This window comes from Schistocerca gregaria, chromosome 9 (assembly GCF_023897955.1).
Source record: "Schistocerca gregaria isolate iqSchGreg1 chromosome 9, iqSchGreg1.2, whole genome shotgun sequence".
NCBI classification, from domain to species: domain Eukaryota; kingdom Metazoa; phylum Arthropoda; class Insecta; order Orthoptera; family Acrididae; genus Schistocerca; species Schistocerca gregaria.
The window spans coordinates 84,514,050-84,538,165 of record NC_064928.1 but is presented as its reverse complement, the minus strand read 5'-3'; the positions used below and the strand labels follow the sequence as shown (position 1 = coordinate 84,538,165).

The window sequence follows — 24,116 nt, the reverse complement described above, 5'->3', positions numbered from 1 at the left end:
TTATCAATGAAAATGAAGTTTGTTTAGAAAATAATAAGGAAAGTGAAGTCATCAAATCAGATCCATCCATGAAAGATAATTTTAAGTATTGTGAAAGTAAGGTATCTGTCTCATGTATATTTAATTCCAGTCATAATGACACTCAATCTTGTGTTGATTCTGACATTAAAACCTGCAGTGAAGAAGTATATAACAACATTGATACAACTGAATTAGAAAATGCCTTGTTGTCAGAGAATGTGAATAGTGACCCAAATATTACCTTAGGTAGCCCTTACATAGAAATAAGCATTAACAATTGGTGAGGACTTCGTTTGATTGGCACTGGCAGTGTCATTAGTAATATCTCAGCCAAGTTGAGGAACAGGATAAGACACTGAAAGTTACATCACAGGTGTACGGATTAGAGGTGCAACTGGCAAGTTTAGTAAGTTAATAAATTAACAAGCTTCAATTACATTTTCTGTTGGAAACATTAATTTTGAACATGGTTGTTTAGTTATTCCAGATCTCAATGAGCAAATGATTTTAAGGATGGACTGGATAGTTAAAGCAAAAGTTAGTTTTGATAGGCAAAATTCAGAATTACTGTTCACTGAACCAAAGGCTAGTATTCAAGTAAAAGTAGTGATCCAGCTAAATTCAAGTAGAAACCGTAGGAACAATATTAGGGAAATAATTTATCCAGAGTGTAGCCGTTATATGGAGGAAGAGGAAAGTAGGAAACACAATAACCAGCATTTGGTTGATGATAGTTACTCCCTAACCATATCAGAGAAGGTAAAAGAAGCGAATGACTTGACTGAGTCTGAAAAGCAGGAATTAGAAAATTTTCTCTGGGAAAACTAACATTTTCAGTGATCAACCTGGTAGGGTCAAAGATTATGAATTTCATTTGAAATTAAAGCCACACGAACCCTTTTTTATTAATCCTTATGGGGTACCGCTCTGTAAAAGAAAGAAGTAGAGAGGGAGCTCCAGAAAACGCAAAAATGGAGAATAGTAGAGAGAAGTCACAGTCCATATAACAGCCCGATGGTCTGTATTTCAAAAAAAGGATGGTGGTGTTAGGCTGGTATTGGATTCACGTCTCCTGAATAAGTTTGTAGAAAGAGAAACAGATCATCCTGAATCCATGGAGGAACTCTTGTACAAATTCAATTATACAAAATATTCTTCTAACCTGGATTTGACCTCAGGTTTTCATCAAATCACATTAGCACAGGATTCAAGGCAGTGCATAGCCTTTTTATATAATGGTTAATGTTTTCAGTATTGTGTTGTTCCGTTTTGGGCTGAATGTGTCTGCAGCTGAGTTTATTCGAGCTTTGCATCATGTGCTTCGAAGTAAAATACCATCTAAAATAATTATTTACGTGGATGATATATTAATAACCAGCAAAACTTGGGAGGAACACCTTGATACTTTGTACAAATTAGCCAATAAGTTCAGGCAAGTTGGTATGACCCTTGAATTAAGTAAATGCAAATTTGGAGTATCAGACTTGAAGTTTTTAGGCCATATAATTAACAGAGGAGGCATAAAATTACTACAGCAAATTAAATACAGCATATAAATAAAGCATGTTAATTGAATCTCCGATATATGTTAGTACTAAAATTCAGACAGTAGTTGATTAGTTATAAACAAATTTAGAAATGTAATTGTTACCTGTAACATAATTATTCAGAAAATGTTATGTTAACTCGTAACTAAGTTGAAAATAGGTTCACCTTGTTCAGCATTGATATCGTAAAATTTTAGCAATGAGTAGCTCATATTCGGTTTAACTTTTAATTGTGATTTTACATAAAATTGTAATTTTCATAGTAGGTAATTGTTAACAAAAGTTGGTAGAACTGATGTGAAAAGAACAGCACATTGACTGAGCATTTCACTCAAAACATTTGGAACGTGGAGGTGGGAAAATATAAACATCTCAGAGTTCTTACCCAATTTTAATTTTTCTAGCTTTCAGTGCCATCTGTCAATGGTTTAAACAAAAGTTTCAGACAAAACTTGATTACTTTTTTAATGGAGAATTCGAGTCTGCAATAAAAAATGGGGGTTTCCATTTAAGATTTAAGTTGCCCCCTGCCCCACCCAAGCAGGTGGCCCTGGGGGTCACATGTAGTATCACATGATGTCCCCCTTTGAGCTTGTGGACTCGTCTTACCCATTATTTTTATCCCATGTATAGTTTTCGAGATAATCTCATCTGAAACTTCAGATGGACCACCCTATATACACTACTGGCCATTAAAATTGCTACACCAAGAAGAAATGCAGATGATAAACGGGTATTCATTGGAGAAATATATTACACTAGAACTGACATGTGATTACATTTTCACTCAATTTGGGTCCATAGACCCTGAGAAATCAGTACCCAGAACAACCACCTGTGGCCGTAATAACGGTTTTGACTGGCCTGGGCATTAAACAGAGCTTGGATGGCGTGTACAGGTACAGCTGCTCATGAAGCTTCTACACGATACGACAGTTCATCAAGAGTATTGACTGGCGTATTGTGACGAGCCAGTTGCTCGGTCACCATTGACCAGACGTTTTCAGTTGGTGAGAGATCTGGAGAATGTGCTGGCCAGGGCAACAGTCGAACATTTTCTGTATCCAGAAAGGACCTGCAACATGCGGTCGTGCATTATCCTTCTGAAATATTGTATTTCGCAGGGATCGAATGAAGGGTAGAGCCAAGGGTCGTAACACAACTGAAATGTAGCGTCCACTGTTCAAAGTGCCGTAAATGCGAGCAAGAGGCACCCCATACCATCACGCCGGGTGATTCGCCAGTATGGCGATGACGAATACACGCTTCGAATGTTCGTTCACCGCGATGTCGCCAAACACGGATGCGACCATCATGATGCCTTAAACAGAATCTGGATTCATCCGAAAAATTGACGTTTTGCCATTCGTGCTCCCAGGTTCGTCGTTGAGTACACCATCGCAAGCGCTCCTGTCTGCGATGCAGCGTCAAGTGTAACCGCAGCCATGGTCTCCGAGCTGATAGTCCATGCTGCTGCATACGTCGTCGAACTGTTCGTGCAGATAGTTGTTGTCTTGCAAACGTTCCCATCTGTTGACTCAGGGATCGAAACGTGGCTGCACGATTCGTTCCAGCCATGCGGATAAGAGGCCTGACATCTCGACTGCTAGTGATACGAGGTCGCTGGGATCCAGCACGGCGTTCCGTATTACCCTCCTGAACCTACCGATTCCATGTTCTGCTAACAGTCATTGGATCTCGACCAACGCGAGTAATGTCGCGATACGATAAACCGTAATCGCGATAGGCTACAATCCGACAAGTCGGGAACGTGATGGTAGGCATTTGTCCTCCTTACAAGAGGCATCACAACAACCTTTCACCAGGTAACGCCGGTCAACTGCTGTTTGTGTATGAGAAATCGGTTGGAAACTTTCCTCATGTCAGCATGTTGTAGGTGTCGCCCCAGCGCCAACCTTGTGTGAATGCTCTGAAAAGCTAATCACTTGCATATCACAGCATCCTGTTCCTGTCGGTTAAATTTCGCGTCTATAGCACGACAACTTCGTGGTGTACCAATTTTAATGGCCAGTAGTGTATAAAGCAATTGCGAAGCATTGCCCTGTTGGCTGGTTTCATTAATAAATCAGCCATTACAGCAAACCGTCTTCAAATATGTATAACTTTTGTTGCAGATTACACTACCGAATCATTTTACTGGCCATCACTTCCAGAACTTGCTAGAACTGAATTGCGGATGGTATTTGTCGTAGAAACGACAGGATCACAAATTCGTAAAGCATCATGAATGTTTAATGAAAGCTAGTGCGTTGGAGGCACACGGATTTTCCAAAAGTAACATTACAAGACAAGGTTTGTTTCAGTACAGAAAGACTGTTCTCTCTTAGCTCACCTTCGATACCTACGACGGTAATTTGATCATTCCTGTGAAAGCGCTAAACTGAAGCAGAATTAAAGCATGTATTTTTATGGAATCTTCCCTCGAAGCGATTTCTCCATTAGCCTTCAGCAACTCAGGAGCAGTTTGAATTTTTTCGTGAAAATTTTAACTTGTCTCTGGTAAAGTGGACTACATTTTTCTGGGATAATTGTTATGGTGGTGCTGCAGGATTTTCTTTCGTCTAAAAAAATTCGACAGCATATGTGTCTCGTCAGTCTGCCCTCCCCGCGAACCAATAAGGTGAAGAGATTTTTCTCTTCACACCTACAGCCGAAATGGCACAAGTTAAAAACTGTTCGTACAGCTCTTTAGTGAACTTCAGTGATTTCGTGCATGTCACATCTGGTTTTAGTGACCTAGAGTCAACTCTTTTTTGGACAATAAGAACAAGCTTTCTGGGCGGTTCTTGTTTTCATAAGAAAACGTACATGAATATTTTTCCCGTTTCAGTTCAAGTGCGCTGTACTCTGATGGAACGACTTGTCTTTTTCAAATCTGTTTTTGTTCCTTGCTCAGCACGAGATCTATTGTACGTCGATTGATACTGACGGCCGGTTCCATCGGTATTGATTACACAATCGAGATCAGATTTAGAGATGGATATTTTCGCCTGTACCTAGAATAAGATATAGGCCTACTATTTAGCGATATTCTGTACTGAAAGAAACAAAAAGAAAGTAAAGAGCCAGGATTTGAGCCCTTACTACCAGTACGGTAGCCATGCTTCTTTTTTAATCTTTAGGCACTGCAATACTCCCGCCTGATCAAACCCTCGATACATGTACGCAAGGTACATAGATGTTTTAACAATAAATGCTACACACTTCTGCAGGTTGCATATGGGTTAGTAGATCAAGTTTTACGTAGGACACTATGTATAGTAACGTCATGCAGTGATGCTACAGAGCGTGAATATTACGAGGTGCATTCAAGTTCTAAGGCGTCCGATTTCTTTTATTCGTACTGGAAAGAGATGGAAACATGCGCATTGTTTTAAAATGAGGCCGCGTTCATTGTCAATACGTCGCAGAGATGGCAGCACCGTACAAAGATGGAATTTTATCGCCAGCGGCGAGAATGAGAACTGTTTTAAATAAAATGGCGACGTTTTCCTCACTTGAACAGCGTGCAGTCATTCGTTTTCTGAATTTGCGTGGTGTGAAACCAATTGAAATTCATCGACAGTTGAAGGAGACATGTGGTGATATAGTTATGGATGTGTCGAAAGTGCGTTCGTGGGTGCGACAGTTTAATGAACGCAGAACATCGTGCGACAACAAAACGAAACAACCTCGGGCTTGCACAAGCCGGTCTGACGACATGATCGAGAAAGTGGAGAGAATTGTTTTGGGGGATCGCCGAATGACTGTTGAACAGATCACCTCCAGAGTTGGCATTTCTGTGGGTTCTGTGCACACAATCCTGCATGACGACCTGAAAATGCGAAAAGTGTCATCCAGGTGGGTGCCACGAATCCTGACGGACGACCACATGTCTGCCCTTGTGGCACGTTGCCAAGCAATGTTGACGCGCAGCGATAGCATGAATGGGATTTTCTTTTCGTCGATTGTAACAATAGATGAGACGTGGATGCCATTTTTCAATCCAGAAAGAAAGCGCCAGTCAGGTCAATGGAAGCACACAGATTCACCGCCACAAAAAAAATTTTGGTATACCGCCAGTGCTGAAACAATGATGGTGTCCATGTTCTGGGACAGCGACGGCGTAATCCTTACCCATTGCGTTCCAAAGGGCACTACGGTAACAGGTGCATCCTACGAAAATGTTTTGAAGAACAAATTCCTTTCTGCGCTGCAACAAAAACGTCTGGGAAGGGTTGCGCGTGTGCTGTTTCACCAAGACAACACACCCGCACATCGAGCTGATGTTACGCAACAATTTCTTCGTGATAACAACTTTGAAGTGATTCCTCATGCTCCCTACTCACCTGACCTGGTGACGAGAAGTAACGTCGAGAAGTAACGCCAGTTTCATCAATTTCGGGTGAGTAGTTAACCAGAAAAAAAAATCGGAGGCCTTAGAACTTGAATACACATTGTATGGGCACCAGTGCCTGTAAATGTATGTATATACTCCATAAGTTGGACGATTACTGAAAATGGGGAGTAGCTCACAATTGGTTCACCTCTTACTTCAGCCACAGATAACAAAAGGTCATTATCCACAGTGTTGAGAGTGGGTATGATGTGGGGTCTGAGTGGGATATGGTCAAATGGGGGAGTGCCCCAGGGATCAGTGTTGGGGCCACCCCTGTATCTTATTTATATAAATGATGTGCCCTAAAATATTTTTTTTTTTTTTTTTTTTGCTGATGACACTAGTTTGGTAGTAAACGAAGGTGTGTACAACATTGGCTCACTTTCAAATAGTGCAGTTCATGACATAATTTCATAGCTTGTAGTTATACGAATGCTAAATCACAGTAAGACTCAGTTTATACAGTTTCTGACACACAATTCAAACAAACCTGATTCTTGTTGTATTATTATTCGCGTTTACTTAAACTTATGGGTTGACTTTTTTTGGGTTCATAAACATTTTATTTTTATCTGTTATTACTTTTGTATTGTAATTTCATGTGCTGACACCTTCCAGGACCTTGGAGATTTGCACTTCAATTTAGTCTTACGGAATCTGATTTGTAAATAAAATAATTAAAGATGATACCGTCATGATGTTACAAACTCATAAGGATTATGGAGAACGACAAATGTATAAATTTGAGAGAAGGCTTCTGGCTCGGAAATGATCAAGTCATAAGTTGGAAGCGAAAATCATTCTGATACCACTCAGAGAAATACATGTACTGGTATTGTTGCTGCTAAGATTGTAGGGTAGGCATCTTTCAGGGTGATAGTGTGGTAGTATGGACAAGACACGAAGAAATGTCTAGTAAACATGGGTTCTGTAATGCATACCTGAGGAAGTATGAGCACTTGTTCATCTTCACTACTGTGAAATACATCTCCTCCATTGAACAAATGCTAACAGCTCTTAAGGTATGCATTTTAGAGCTCATGTTTAAGGGACTTTTCCTCCTGTTTTGGTCCGTACTACCGCCTCAGAAAGTTTCCTACCGCACAATGTTAGCAACAACTGTACTGGTGCATGTATTCCATTGTCAGAGGTATCAAAATGGTTTTCGCTTATGCCTTTCGACTCGTTCGTTCCGGTTCAGGGAACTTTACCTCAGACTGATACATTTGTCTGCCTTCATCTTCCCTAAAAGTTCGTATCATCATCACAGGATCACACTGTACAAAGATACAATTACAAGCAACAAAACCTATAACATTGACGCTGTGTAGCATCGCTGGATGACGATTCTGGACATGGGTTCCTGAGTAAAACGTGACCTATGTCCCCTCCACAACCTCTAGAAGCGTGTAACATGAATTGTGAAACATGTGTATAACTTAAACGTCCGTTTTCTTTTAAATTAGGGGCCGTCGCTCGAAACACCGCTAGCCTGCTACTCAGCGCCGGCCATTTCCAAACACCTAAGGCTCATCAAAATCCGTGATTAACAGGTAGAGGACCTAGGGTCTCTATGTAAGGACTTTATAAAAGAAGACGATGTAGTGATTGTGGATGGGGTGGGAAACAGTTTGGACCAGGATAAGACATATGACATAGATAGTGATCTGGACAAGATAGCTTCCCTGATACATGGCACCAACGTACACTTTGTTGAGATGTTCCGGTGTCATGATCGACCGCACCTTGGTGGAGCTATGAGGCGAATCAGTGTGGGGTTAGGGATAGCACTGAGGACAGCCCACTTTGCTCATGTGTCTCTGATTCCCGTCGGAACTATCAACAGATGGGGTTTCACTAGGCATGGCCAGCTCCTATCATATCCTTTTATGTAACATCATCACTTGTGATGAATTGTCGTATCGTGTTGAAGCTGCATGTGCACCTATACCTGTACATGCCATCCAAGCTTTGTTTGAGTCAATGCCCAGTCGTATATATATATATATATATATATATATATATATATATATATATACTGGTATAAGCATGCGTATTGAAATACAGAGGTATGTAAACAGGCAGTTTACGGAGCTGCGGCAACGCCTATATAAGACAAGTGTCTGGCGTAGTTGTTAGATCGGTTACTGCAGCTACAGCGCAGGTTATCAAGATTTAAGTGAGTCTGAACGTGGTGTTATGGTCGGCGCATGGGCGATGGGATACAGCATCTCCAGCGTAGCGATGAAGTCCCCACTTCCCGTACAACCATTTGACAAGTGTGCCGTGAACATTAGTAATCCGGTAAAACATCAACTCTTCGACATCGCTGCGGCCGGGAAAAGATCCTGGAAGAACGGGACCAACGACGAGTGAAGAGAATCGTTCAACGTGACAGAAGTGCAACCTTTCCGCAAATTGCTGCAGACATCAATGCTGGGCCATCAACAAGTTTTAGCGTGCGAACCATTCAACGAAACATCATCGGTGCGGGCTTTCAGAGACGAATTCCCATCCGTGTACCCTTGACGACTGCACGACACAAAGTTTTACGACTCGCCTGGGCCAGTCAACACAGTACTGAACTGTTGACGACTGAAAACATGTTGCCTGGTCGGACGAGTCTCGTTTCAAATTGTATCTAGTGGATGGACGTGTATGGGTATGGACACTCAGGGATCCGTGGACCTTGCATATCAGCAAGGGACTGTTCAAGCCGGTGGAGGCTCTGTAATGATGTGAGGCGTGTGCAGTTGGAGTGATATGGGACCCCTGATACGTCTAGACACTACAGGACAGTTGTATTACAGGAAGCAATATATGGGTCAGAAACGACCACAATTGGAGCATCAGGCATTATAGAGACAGAAAAAAATGAAAAATTCTCAGAAAAGTATTCGGACCAGTACACAAAGATGGCATATGGATGAAAAGACCTACCAATGATTTATACCAACACACTTACGGACTCACAGACATGGTCAGGAAACGCAGACTAAATTTCTACGGACACATGCAGAGAATGGACAACACCAGACTTACAAAGAGAATCTTTGACGAAGCAAAATATTCAAGCCTTAAAACAAATTGGTATCAGGAAATAGAGAAAGACATAAGGCAGCTGGGGATCAACAAACAAATGATAAAAGACAGGAAGGAATTCAGGAACAAAACTAGGAACGCAAAATTTATCTTAAATGAGAAGAGGAAGAAGGGAGCATTATGGAGGGAACAAAAAAAAATGGTTCAAATGGCTCGGAGCACTATGGGACTTAACAAAACTACTTAAACCTAACTAACCTAAGGACGTCACACACATCCATGCCCGAGGCAGGATTCGAACCTGCGACCGTAGCAGTCGCGCGGTTCCGGACTGAGCGTCTAGAACCGCTAGACCACCGCGGCCAGCTATGGAGGGAACAAAGGAAGCAAGAGCATAGGTAAAGGATGAAGGGATTTTGGGAAGAGAAAAGAAAGAAAGGAAAGAAGTGAAAATTGTGTCATCATGAGATATTTGAGTTCAAACACTGTCCATAAGGGCAAAAATGATATGAATGAATAGCTGAATAAATATACCCTCATGTTTAAAAGACGGTACACCTTAAATGACTAGAAACAGGTCTTACACATTAGTACGTTCTGCAGAAATGAAAGCATTTGAACCACCTCGACCCTCGGGTTCGAGGTTACCATCGATATCGCGTTGCAACAGCACTGTTGCCTGCCGCTCTCGTTGTCGCTATAAATCGAAGGTGATGGATCAGGCCGGCCAAAGTGCCCGAGCGGTTCATCTACATCTACATTTATACTCCGCAAGGCACCCAACGGTGTGTGGTGGAGGGCACTTTACGTGCCACTGTCATTACCTGCCTTTCCTGTTCCAGTCGCGTATGGTTCGCGGGAAGAACGACTGTCTGAAAGCCTCCGTGCAAGCTATAATCTCTCTAATTTTACATTCGCCATCTCCTCGGGAGGTATATGTAGGGGGAAGCAATATATTCGATACCTCATCCAGAAACGCACCCTCTCGGAACCTGGCGAGCAAGCTACACCGCGATGCAGAGCGCCTCTCTTACAGAGTCTGCCACTTGAGTTTGCTAAACAGCTCCGTAACGCTATCACGCTTACCATATAACACTGTGACGAAACGCGCCGCTCTTCTTTGGATCTTCTACATCTCCTCCGTCAACCTGACCTGGTACGGATCCCACACTGATGAGCAATACTCCAGTATAGGTCGAACTAGTGTTTTGTAAGCCACCTCCTTTGTTGATGGACTACATTTTCTAAGGACTCTCACAATGAATCTCAACCTGGTACCCGCCTTACCAACAATTAATTTTATATGATCATTCCACTTCAAATCGTTCCGCACGCATACTCCCAGATATTTTACAGAAGTAACTGCTACCAGTGTTTGTTCCGCTATCATATAATCATACAATAAAGGATCCTTCTTTCTATGGATTAGCAATACATTACATTTATCTATGTTAAGGGTCAGTTGCCACTCCCTGCACCAAGTGCCTGTCCGCTGCAGATCTTCCTGCATTTCACTACAATTTTCTAATGCAGTAACTTCTCTGTATACTACAGCATCATCCGCGAAAAGCCGCATGGAACTTTCGACACTATCGACTAGGTCATTTATATATATTGTGAAAAGCAGTGGACCTAGAACACTCCCCTGTGGCACGCCAGAGCGTACTTTAACGTCTGTAGACGTCTCTCCATTGATAACAACATGCTGTGTTCTATTTGCTAAAAACTTTTCAATCCAGCCACACAGCTGGTCTGATATTCCGTAGGCTCTTACTTTGTTTATGAGGCGACAGTGCGGAACTGTATCGAGAGTCTTCCGGAAGTCAAGGAAAATAGCTTCTAATTGGGAACCTGTATCTAATATTTTCTGGGTCAAACGAACAAATAAAGCGAGTTGGGTCTCACAAGATCGCTATTTCTGGAATCCATGTTGATTCCTACAGAGTAGGTTCTGGGTTTCCAAAAACGACATGATACTCGCGCAAAAAACATGTTCTAAAATTCTACAATAGATCGACATCAGAGATATAGGTCTATAGTTTTGCGCATCTGCTCGACGACCCTTCTTGAAGACTGGGACTACCTGTGCTCTTTTCCAATCATTTGGAACCTTCCGTTCCTCTAGCGACTTGCGATACACGGCTGTTGGAAGGGGGGCAAGTTGTTTCGCGTACTCTGTGTAGAATCGAATTGGTATCCCGTCAGGTCCACTGGACTTCCCTCTGTTGAGTGATTCCAGTTGCTTTTCTATTCCTTGGACACTTATATCGATGTCAGCCATTTTTTCGTTTGCACGAGGATTTAGAGAAGGAACTGCAGTGCGGTCTTCCTCTGTGAAACAGCTTTGGAAAAAGGTGTTTAGTATTTCAGCTTTACGCGTGTCATCCTCTGTTTCAATGCCATCATCATCCCGGAGTGTCTGGATATGCTGTTTCGAGCCTCTTGCTGATTTAACGTAAGACCAGAACTTCCTAGGATTTTCTGTCAAGTCGGTACGTAGAATTTTACTTTAGAATTCACTGAACGTTTCACGCATAGCCTACCTTACGCTTACTTTGACATCGTTTAGCTTCTGTTTGTCTGAGAGGTTTTGGCTATGTTTAAACTTGGAGTGACACTATCATTAAAAGTTGCATCGGAAAATTGGGGCCATAATATCACATTAGTTTTTTTGTTGCCACGTGGCTTCGCGTCAGAGATGTAAATGTCAACTTGTTTTTTTTTTTTTTTTTTTTTTTTTTTTAATGGGATGCTATAGTTTGGTATTTTCTGATAGCGGCTATGGAGTCGAATCCAATGATGTGTAACAGTAACGTCTTTGAAGGTCAACGAAGGTCAAATAGGTGGCATGAACATCCATTTACAGAAGGTATTAGAAGTGAAGACCGTTGGTGTCAAAGCTGTGCTGCAATCTTCTTATCATGGATTGAGTGGTATTCCTTATCACATCAGCACTTATCGAAGCACATGCTTTGACAATTCTCTCTCGTATATAGAGCAAATAGTAAATATTCGCAGAATACGGCGTATCAGTCTAACGTACCATTGACATGTAAACATTATTCGACGGTTTCGCAATACAACATTAACAGGAACGGTAAGACTAATATCGTCGAATCAAGCGATGTGAATGATGTGTTCCGTCGAAGTACAAGTCGATATGCTTCTCATTTACAGAGAAAGCCAACGAAATTCAGTGAGAGCTACTGAATTATACGCTGACAGATATCCTCAACGTACTCACTCTGCACGTCGTACATTTAAATGTGGGTAAGATAAATTAAGAACAAAAGGAAAGTTACTAACGAGGGAACGGAAATTGGTACTCTTGCCACTGCGGTTCGAGATCCTTGTGTTGGTTCGCGTCAAATCACCAGAGTAGTGTTGTTCCTGTTCTGCAGCGCCATAAATATCATCATTCCCATATCAGTCTCCAGCAAGAACAAACTGGTACGGATTATATGCGCCGCACTGAATTCTGCTGATGGGCTCAACTTCAGATCCAGAGGGATGACACATTTATTAATTTGATTTTATTTACTGAGGAGGCTACATTCGCTAGGCATGGAAATGTTAACTTGCATAACGTGCATTATTAGGCAGCTAAAAATCCATGCTGGCTGCGGCAAGTTGCACAACAAAAACCGCGGTCGTTGAATATATGGTGTGGGATTCTGGAGGACAGAATTATAGGCCCCTATTTGATTGAAGGAAATCTTAATGGTAGCAAGTACACCACATTCCTGCAAGAAACATTATGTCCATTATTGGAAGAGATACCTTTAGGAACAAGGAACAGCATGTCGTATCAACACGATGGGTGTCCTGCACATTTTTCGCTGATGGCTAAAAATGAGTTGCAGACACAATTCCCAAATCGTTGGATTGGACGCGGAGGAGATGTGTATTGACCAGCTCGTTCGCCAGACTTGACACCTCTTGATTTTTTCTTGTGGGGATTCGTAAAAGACATTGTTTGTTCCAAGTACACTTGAAGATATGCGACAGAGACTTGTCAGAGCATGTGCTTCGATAAGTGCTGATGTGATAAGGAATACCACTCAATCCATGATAAGAAGATTGCAGCACAGCTTTGACACCAACGGTCTTCACTTCTAATACCTTCTGTAAATGGATGTTCATGCCACCTATTTGACCTTCGTTGACCTTCAAAGACGTTACTGTTACACATCATTGGATTCGACTCGATAGTCGCTGTCAGAAAATAAGTACGAAACTATAGAATACCATTAAAAAAAAAAAACACGTTGACCTTCTTGTATCTCTGATGCGAGCCCACCTAGCAACAAAAAACTAATTTGATATTATGGCCCCAATTTTCCCATGCTACTTTTAATCCACAAATTTTTCAGCTCCTATTATACTTTCGGAGTTATTCTTGGTGGCAATAGTTAATGATTCACCCTGTATAATGGGAATAGAGACCCTACATCTGATAACAACTACGAAAATAATGGGACCAGACAACCGAGGCAAAGTGCATAACTAAGTCGCTGCAATTAGCGCCTATGCTTGGGCAACCGTTCATTCCATGTCCTAATGTAAAATAGATGAAAGTTAGACCAGGTAAAAATTGGCAGAGATCCTTGCAATGTGTCCTGCTGTGACACAATGATCGTATGAGTGATATAAATTCACAAGTCGTGACTGTATCAAGCACAGCAAGCTTCCACATGGAATGCAGCGCTTAATTTGGAAGCTTGCTGTGCTTGATGATCTTACGACTTGTGAATTCATATCAGCTATATGATCGTCGTGTCACAGCAGGACACACTGCAATAATCCTTGGCAATTTTTAACCCTGGTGTGGTTTTTATCTACTCTACATTAGGATATGGATTGAACGGTTGGGCAAGCATGGGCATAGCTTGCAGCGACTTAGTGGCGCCCTTTGCCTCGGTTGCCTGGTCTTATTATTTTTCGTAACTGTTGTTAGATGTGTAGTCACAATCCACAGGGTGCATCATACTTAATGGCGTAAACGCATACAGTTAAAAGTACACGAAATCAGGAGCAAACGAAGTCTCAGTAAACATAGGGTCGAAAATGCATACCTTAAGAGTTACGACCAATGTTTCATCTTCGATACTGTGAAACAAATCACTTCTATTGCAAGTTCAAGTGGTAGTATGGATCAAAATACGAAAAAAGTGTTCAGCAAACATGTGCTCTAAAAGGCATACCTCAAAAGTTACGAGCACTTGATCATTACCAGAGTTGTGTTTCAAAGTAGCCAAGATGAACAAGTGCTCATAGCTCTTCAGGATATGAATTTTAGAGCACATGCTTGCTGAACGTTTTTTTCTTATTTTGGTCCATACTACCACTTCGCAAAATATGGAAAGCAAAGAACTTGCAGTAGAAGGGATTTGTTTCACAGTATCGAAGACGAAAAATTGCTCGTGCCTCTTAAGGTATGCATTTTCGACGCTATGTTTACTGAGACTTTTTTGCTTCTAGTACTGTGTACTTTCAACTGTAAGAGTTTACGCTATTAATTATGATACAACCTGTATATTCTCCAACTGATGTTTTAGACATAGTTCGTTGAAACCGCGCTTTCTTTAAAGAACAAAATTTATGTACTGTGAATAAGGCTTCAACATTGTAGTTTCAAATAAATATTTAAATTTTATATATCAAACTCTTCGGTAAGATGTAAGCTACAAAATGAAAAAATGGCTCTGAGCACTATGGGAGTTAACAGCTGTGGTCATCAGTCCCCTACAACTTAGAACTACTTAAACCTAACTAACCTAAGGACATCACACACATCCGTGCCCGAGGCAGGATTCGAACCTGCGACCGTAGCAGTCGCACAGTTCCGGACTGCGCGCCTAGAACCGCGAGATCACCGCGGCCGGCCTCTACAAAATGAACATATTTTTGAGAAATCGATATTTTAAATTTTTTTCGTCCTATCTGAAATGCTAGAGGAGGGTGCGGGGGAGGAGGGGGTAGGGCGCCATTATCAAGTTTTGCCCCAGTTCGGAAATATCGTAGATCCGGGGCTTACTAACACCACAATCGAGCAGAGTTGTTGACCACCCATGGAGTAGGGAGTTGTAGCACTCTGACCTGCTTTCCGTTTGTGCTGGGGCTGAAACCAGGCGCGAGACTTGGGAGAGGGCTTTGGGGTGGCTGTGCAGGGCGTCGTTCCAGCCGCTAGTGCCCATGACGCTAAGAGAGTGGCTCCTGATGAAGCCGACGACGGCCTGCCTCAGCTGTGGACAGCATCGCTCGACTGCCAGGACGGCGCTGTCCGCTGCGTTCTCCACGTCCAGGTCTCGGATCAGCTGCTGTTCGCACCGGTCCTTGAGGATCTGCAGGTCGTATTTGTCTGCCGCGATGAGCAGCTGCGGGGCCATCCTGACCAGCTCGGGGGCCTCGTCGGTGTAGATGAAGGTCAGCAGTTGGCGTAGGACCTCCTTCTCCGTGTCTGGGATCTCGAGGGAGGCTTCGTCCTGGTGGCGCCGCAGTATGGCGGCGAAGACAGGGCTCCGGGCGGACAGTATCAGCCTGTGTGCCTCGATTCTTGCCTCACCGGCTACCAGGGTGACGTCAGAGTCGTAGCCGGACTCCAGCAGTGCTGCCAAGTCGCCGACCACAGTGCCGCTCCGCAGCTTCGACCCGGCCATAACTGGAACCAAAATAAAACGTCAGAGTCATAGCCAGACTCCAGCAGTACTGCGAAGTCGCCAACCACAGTGCCACTCCACAGCTTCGACCCGGCCATCTCTGGAACCAAACTGCAACGTCAGAGTCATAGCCAGACTCCAGCAGCGCTGCCAAGTCGCCGACCACAGTGCCGCTCCGCAGCTTCGACCCGGCCACAACTGGAACCAAACTACAACGTCACAGTCATAGCCAGACTCCAGCAGTGCTGCGAAGTCACCGACCACAGTGCCGCTTCGCAGCTTTGTCCCAGCCATATCTGGAACCAAAGTATGACGTCAGAGTCATAGGCAGACTCCAGCAGTGCTGCGAAGTCACTGACCACAGTGCTGGTCTGAAGCTTCAACCCGGCCATCTCTGGAACCAATCTGCAATGTCAGAGTCATAGCCGACTCCAGCAGTGCTGCGACGTCGCCAACCATGGCTTCGACCCGGCCATCTCTGGAACCAAACTGCAACGTCAGACTCATAGCCAGACTCCAGTAGTGCTGCGAAGTCACTGACCACAGTGCTGGTCTGAAGCTTCAACCCGGCCATCTCTGGAACCAATCTGCAACGTCAGAGTCATAGCCGACTCCAGCATTGCTGCAAAATCGCCGAACATGGCTTCGACCCGGCCATCTCTGGAACCAAACTGCAACGTCAGAGTCATAGCCAGACTCCAGCAGTGCTGCGAAGTCGCCGACCACAGTGCTGCTCCACAGCTTCGAACCGACCACCTGTGGAACCAAAGTCCAACAACAGTCAGCCCAACAGCTAATGATTCACGGTAGCAAGCGAAGTGCGTGATCTCAAATGGTGAGAACTGCAGGAAAGTGTGCTTAGAATATAAAGTAAAGTGACAACTACCCGAAGTTCTATTCGCCCCCCCCCCCCCCCCCCCCCCCCGCCCAAGTTGTCTACAGTACGCGAGCTGCACTCACTAATGCAAGGCATTCTTTTTCTGGAAGCTTGTTGATTTTTTTGGTCGGTTGGTTGTTTTGTGGGAGGGACCAAACAACGGGGTCATCGGTCCCATTGGATTAGGGAAGGATGCAGAAGGAAGTCGGCCATGCTCTTCAAAGCGATTTCGGGAAACCACAGGAAACCTAAATCAGGATTAATGGGTGTGAGTTTGAACCTCTGTCCTCTTGAAAACGAGCCCACTGCACTAACCACTGCGCCATTTTTTATTGAGGATTCCAAAATACCACATTATTCCTAACTATTTTAGCTACAAAAATCAATTTTTTAACATATTCAGCATTCAATTTGACGACCTTACGACACCTTGCTGGGAGGGCCTGTATACCTGCATAGTACCACTCTGCTGACCAACAATTGACGCAACACTTTGCTGCATCAGAAACCTCCCCACCATCCACGTACTGCTTCACACAGAGTGTAGCGGTTTGCAGGGCAGACAGGGGTCGGTAGATGCGAGATCCGGGCTATAGGGTGGATGAGAGGAACAGCCCAATGAAGTTCTGTGAGCTCCTCTTGGGTTTGCAGGCTTGCATGAGGCCCTGCAATGTCAGCGGAAAGAATAATTTGTTTGCATTTTTGTGGCGACGAACACTCTGAAATAGAGAGAGTGTCTGCACATTACATCACTGCTGGAGTCACGCCTGTGTGCAGCAGGCCAGCACACTGGGCATCTCGCTGTGATTTGTTGCGAGATGACAGACTCCTTGTCCAACGACTCGACGTGCCCTTGTTCAGTGCTATGTCTTTGTAGACATTGTTCAAGCGCCTTTGAATGTCTGAAATGCTATGGTTTTTGCTCCAAAAGAAAGTGACAGTTCTCTGCTTGGAAACGCTTCTCCGTTACAGACGCCATTTTGAAGGCTGCATACAGCGCCTTCACCAATCGGAGTTTCATTAAACTATACGGGCCGAAGCGGGAATATTTCACGAAGTCTCACAACAAGTTCCACATTTTTCAACCGAAACTGTGAGAAAAAAATATGTTGCATTACTTTTTAATGGCCCCTCATAGTTTGCGCTATGTTATGATCACCACCATCGACTTTGCCGCATAGAGTAAACTTTCGATATAAAACGCCTAAACATAAATGTGTTCTCGTTTCTACGAGGAATGCATTTGAGATTAATGAAAGGTCAGAGGAAGGTGAATCTGCAGCTATGTTATCTAACCAGTATATGGTTGGTAAGTCGACTGTCACGGATATGGAAAATAAATGACGAGCATCACAAATTTTATACCTGAGCTTGAGTATGCTGAGGGATTGGTAAATCGTTAAACAATGAAGCTCGCCACGTACACAGATCTAGATGATGCTGTTTACAATAGCCTTACACAAAGCACATGGCAGGGAGAACATGTTCCGGCCTGACCACAAGTGCCAGAACAAAGATGAAGAAAGCGAGAGCAGAGAAGGCGGTGAGATGACGTCAGCCAATAGCACACTCACTAGGACGGCACCACGACAGGATCGGTCCCTACACGAAGAGAATGCCAACCTGCGCCCCTCCCCTGCTGCCCCTTGCTCTCCCCTCCTTTTCCATCCTCTCCGGCCTCTCCCTGCAGCAGGTCCCACCTGGCAGTTTTATTCTTCATCGTGTGTGCTCCAAGTGGGTTTTAAGTGTGCTGTTCTAGAACGTTTTTAATAGTGTGCCTGACTTTTAACCTGTGGGTGCCTTCAGTGTCTTCTTTGTGTTTTAAGAATTACCAACAGCAAAGGACTTGGAAGAGCAGTTGAATGGAATGGACAGTGTCTTGAAAGGAGGATATAAGATGAACATCAGCAAAAGCAAAACGAGGATAATGGAATGTAGTCGAATTAAGTCAGGTGATTCTGAGGGAATTAGATTAGGAAATGAGACACTTAAAGTAGTAAAGGAGTTTTGCTATTTAGGGAGAAAAATAACTGATGATGGTCGAAGTAGAGAGGATATAAAATGTAGACTGGCAATGGCAAGGAAAGTGTTTCTGAAGAAGAGAAATTTGTTAACATTGAGTATAGATGTAACTGTCAGGAAGTCATTGCTGAAAGTATTTGTATGGAGTGTAGCCATGTATGGAAGTGAAAAATGGACGATAAATAGTTTGGACAAGAAGAGAATAGAAGCTTTCAAAATGTGGTGCTACAGAAGAATGCTGAAGATTAGATGGGTAGATCACATAACTAATGAGGAAGTATTGAATAGGATTGGGGAGAAGTTTGTGGCACAACTTGACCAGAAGAAGGGATCGGTTGGTAGGACATGTTCTGAGGCATCAAGGGATCACCAATTTATTATTGGAGGGCAGTGTGGAGGGTAAAAATCGTAGAGGGAGACCAAGAGATGAACACACTAAGCAGATTCAGAAGGATGTAGGTTGCAGTAGGTACTGGGAGATGAAGAAGCTTGCACAGGATAGAGTAGCATGGAGAGCTGCATCAAACCAGTCTCAAGACTGAAGACCACAACAACAACAAACGAGAGAGAGAGAGAGAAAAAAACAACCTCGGCCATACAGTGGTAGACCCGACCTAGCAGAAATTGCTATGAGAACAGTTACTAGTGATCCATATACACTGCTTGTATGGACATTGTCTACAGCGAAAGACATTGACTGACTGCATGTCGCCTATCACTTGCGACACTGTTGTAAATTCAAAGTTAAGTTTTGTCAATCTTCTTTATTGTAATAAAACTATTATTGTGATTTGCTTGAACTGTTGCATAGTTATCAGAGAAAGCAGCTTCCTTTAGGCACCCTATAAGTGACAGGACCCCACAGAACCTGTCCCCAGCTCCATTCTGTGTGAAGAGGGAATTCAATTTGATGATAGTTTCGGAAGGCTGTCTAATTTTAAAGATTGCATCGGCTGGTTAAAACACTTCAAGTCAAGACACGACATTCCTGAGACTCAGACATTGGCAGAAAACTGGCTGTTGACTCTTTCAAAATCAAACTGACGGTGTGTTGAGGAAGAAGATTACGCTATCGAAAATATTTACAATGCTGACAAAACTAGGCTTAGTTGGAAAGGTTTGTGAAGACAAACTACCGCTTCGCATCGTGAATTCGCAGTACCTGATTCTAAAGTAAGGAAAGATCCTATAACTGCTTTAGTGTGTGCTTACGCTTCTGGTAAACACTGACTGCCTACACACGTCGTTTCATACGCGTTAATATATCTGCGATGTCTATTGGTTACACCACAAAAAGCAGCGCCTGCATGAGTAGTCCGATTTTCACGGAATGGTTTATGGAAGTTTCTGTACCTTCTGTCAAAGTTCATCAATTAAAGAAAAGCAAAAGGGAGAAAAGAATTCGGCTAAAGGGATTCATAAAAGTGATATTCCCCCCACGTAATGTAAGGTCTTCACTATACCAACGGAATCAGGGCGTTATTTATACTTATTAACGGTATGAAAAAAAAGAAATGTTGCGTGAATTATTGTTAGCAACAGAATTGCAGAAGAAGGATGTCTGTCCAGAAATAATCAAATATTGACTTGAAACATGCGTCATACATGACCAAAGCAGCAAAGGTTACTATAAAGGAACAGAATATGAAAAAAGCCTGGAGTGCAATTCCGGGAATGGTAGAACGTTCTTAAAACTTACCTGAAAATGACCAACAGAATGATGTACCCAAAATGCTCAATATACTAAAAGAACTCAATTGCGATGAGTGTGACGAAAAAAATGTTGGAGAACGGTTGAGTGACGACGATGCAGACCTAGAGCATCAAATCATACAGGATAAGGAAACTGTAAAACTCGTTACTGAAAAGCTGACGCCGGCACCGTCTCATCCGCTGGTGGTCTAGAAAATGACGACAAAACCTACCGTCTGTTTCTGAAACATTTATATGTTTAGATGTAGTTACGGTTTGAAGTTCCAGATGAAAGTGACTGATATCAGATATTCGTCCAGAAAAATATGCGTGACATAGTTGCCCAAAAGCAGGAAGGCTTGCTTAAACAGACCAAATTCAAATTCAAATGGCTCTAAGCACTATGGGACTTAACATCTGGGGTCATCAGTCCGCTAGATTTAGAACTATTATAACCTACCACACACAGGATTCGTATCTGCGACCGTATCAGCAGCGCGGTTCCGCACTGAAGCAGCTAGAACCGCTCGGCCACAACGGCCGACAGACAGACGAGAGTGAAGAATTTTGAAACGTTAGTTCTGCACATATGTGCTGTGCATACAAAATGCTTGCCCATTACATATCTTTTGCTTACTAGGCTGCACTACATACTTCCCTACAGTACTTAACTTTAGAATAATAGAACAGATGCATGTTATTATAAAAAGACTCTAGGAAAAAAAAGGTGTGCCTCTTGAAGGAATGGGACGAAAATCATAGATGTGATGTACATCTACAATCAAACAAGTGATCACAATTTCAGAAAAATTGGCCTGTTATTCTGCTTGGCACTGATTGACAGTTGACGGATGTCCTCCGGAGGGACATCGTGCCAAATTCTGTTCAACTGGAGCGTCCGATCATCAAAATCCCCTCCTGGTTGGAAAGCCCTGCCCACAATGCTCCAAACGTTCTCAATTAGGGAGAGATCCGGCGACCTTGCTAGCCAAATTGGTGTTTGGCAAGAACGAAACAAGCAATCGCCATCTCCGAATTGCTTTCAACAGTGGGAAGGAAGAAGGTGCTTAAAACATCAATGGGTGTCTGTGCTGTGATAGTGAAATGGTGCAAGCCCCCTCCATCAAAAGCACCACCACACCATAAAACCACCGCCTCCGAATTTTACTACTGGCACTACACACCATGACAAACGTCGTTCACAGGGCAATTCGCCATACCCACACCCTGCCATCGGATAGCCATATTGTGTACCGTGATTCGTCACTCCACACAACGTTTTCCCACTGTTCAATCGTATAATGTTTACGCTCCTTACACCAAGCGAGGCGTCGTTTGATATTTACAGACGTGATGTGTGGCTTATGGGCAGCCGCTCGATCATGAAATACAAGTTTTCTCACCTCCCGCCTAACTGTCATAGTACTTGCAGTGTATCCTGATGCAGTGTGGAACCTGTCTGGTGATCTGGACAGATGTCTGCCTATTACACATTACGACCCTCTTCAACTGTCGGCGGTCTCTTGTCAGTCAACAGACGAGGTAGGCCTGTACGGTGTGTTATACTTGTCCCTTCACGTTTCCACTTCACTCTGATATCGGAAACTGTGGACCTGGGGATGATTAGGAGTGTGGCAATCTCGCGTACAGACGTATGACACAAGTGACATCCAATCACCTGACCACTTTCGACGTCCGTGAGTTCCACAGATGTCTAATGACTACTGAGGTCGCTAATATGCAGTACCTGGCAGTAGGTGGCAGCACGATGCGCCTAATACGAAATAGTATGATTTTGGCGTGTCTGGATACTTTTGATCTCATAGTGTATCAACGTAAGTTCACTAAAATGCTCCACAAACCGCTGTAGCACGGTTCTGGCTCCGAGACACGGACAGTTGTACTGTTGAAAGATGATATCGCCATCAGGGACGACATCAAGCATGAAGGGATGCAGATGGTTCGCAGCCGTCAGCATGTCTTCGATTACTATCACAGGTCCCATGCAAGCGCAGGAGAATGTCCCCCGTAGCATAATAATGCTCCCACCGGCCTGCGTCTTTGGCGGCGCTGTACGTGTCGAGCCGACATTCATCTCGATGACGGATTTTATGGAGATACTTTCACATTGATCTACGGTCGAATGCCGGTGGTCCCGTTCCATTCCGGTCGTGATTGACATGTGAACACAGAAGGCTGGTCTGCTGCGGGGCTCCATGTTCAACAATGTACGATGAACGGTGTGCTCTGAAAGAAACTGTGCGTGCACTAGCATTGTGCTGTTTCGGCAGAGATCCCACAGATCGCTATCTATCCTACTTTACAGTGCAGACAAGTCCCCTAACCCTACTTTCCGTGAATATTCGTAGACATTAAACCATTTAGCGGCAAGTGGTAGTTTCACTGAGTAAACTGTTTTCGTGGATGCTCGCTGCGGTGGCACTTGACCATTCGTCCAGCTTCGCCGTTTTCGAGGTGCTCGTTCACAGGGTCTGTGTAATAATAATCTGCCCTTTGTCAACGTTGCTTGTGTCAATGGATTTTTGCAGCCCATATCTTCGCTACAGTGGTCCCTCATCCGTGTCTGTTACACTTACACATTTCTGTTACCGCGTCACGTGTCCCCAAAGCCATCATGCGGCATCCAACGTCTGGATGGGCAGTAGTTTTGGCTTTTCAGTGTATATCTCGCAAAAAGAGGTAAAATTAGAGAGATTCCATTCCACTGATAGGCTTACCAGCTATAGTTCCTCCCGAAAAACGTGCGGAATTGGAACAGGAAGAGGGGAAAGTGACAGCGATCAATGAAGTATCCCCCGCCACGCACCGGAAGGCGGCCTGCCGAGTATTGATGTAGATGTAGACTGAAACAACACATATTTCAGTGTCACGGCTAACTGTTGTATTTAGATCTGCTTGAAATAAGCACATTTGGGCAGGAAACATTTTCTAGTAACCTGACAGTGTTGCACAGCAATTCAGTCTTCAGAGTGAAGGTAGTAAGAGGTCCACGACTAAGGAATTTTATTGCTAGCGCACTCGAGCAGATGTAATTTCGATGGATTGCTCACGCACTGCCTGCAATATGTAAGCTGTAAGAGAATCTCAGACCAAAGAGCAGTGTTGGCTGCAGTAGGAACTGTGTGGCAGTAGGAGTAATTACTAGCCAGCAGTCTGATGAATGGAGTTGACTGGGCCGGTCGTGGGGAGCGATGGCGGTGCCTGAATGATGTAGTATAAGGTAAAAGCTGCCTCGCGCATATGTACTATTGTTATATCAGGTCCCATGTAAATGTTTTAAAAAAATCTCTTAATAATAATCTTTTTTTATAAAAATTAACTTTTGGCAATCATTCACCTCAATTTAAAGAATTTACTAATTTCTCCAATCCATGGCCATCCTGATTATTGTAAAGAAAAATCAGTTGTTTCTTTTTTATACAAGACAAATCTACCGGCCAGCATTGCACTGGGCTGTACCAGAAAAATTTCTTATAGGAGCAGGTATATACGCGTTATAAGGCGACTTCATTGAGGTATGGATTTTCAGTTTATTCAGTGTGATCTTTTAGGCCAATGACGCAGCACTGCTGACGTCCAAATTTACCAGTTTAGATTCACAGTCAGTTAATTATTGGACGGTTATATAAGTGGACCACAGTTTCATTGAGAGGCTCGTCACGTTATTATTGCGAGGTTACTGAATAATAAACTGTTGCTAGGTTACACTGAATGTTAATGATATAATTATTTTTTTTACTGTTGGGAGGTTATAATTATTTTTTACTGTTGGGAGGTTACAAGGTGTCGGACTGTGTAATAAACTGGAATAGAAAAATGTACACATGTGAGTAAAG

The 24,116-nt window shown here is 43.4% G+C and overlaps 1 protein-coding gene across 1 annotated transcript in view; it reads right to left on the bottom strand.

The window, feature by feature from the left end:
• The window catches only part of LOC126292177 (protein roadkill-like), a 54,796-nt gene that overhangs the window by 8,628 nt on the left and 22,052 nt on the right, over positions 1–24,116 (bottom strand). The window contains exon 2 of the mRNA XM_049986017.1: positions 15,109–15,670. Within this exon, the coding sequence (XP_049841974.1) occupies positions 15,109–15,668 (560 nt within the window). The 5' untranslated portion in view covers positions 15,669–15,670. The remainder of the gene's footprint in view (positions 1–15,108; positions 15,671–24,116) is intronic.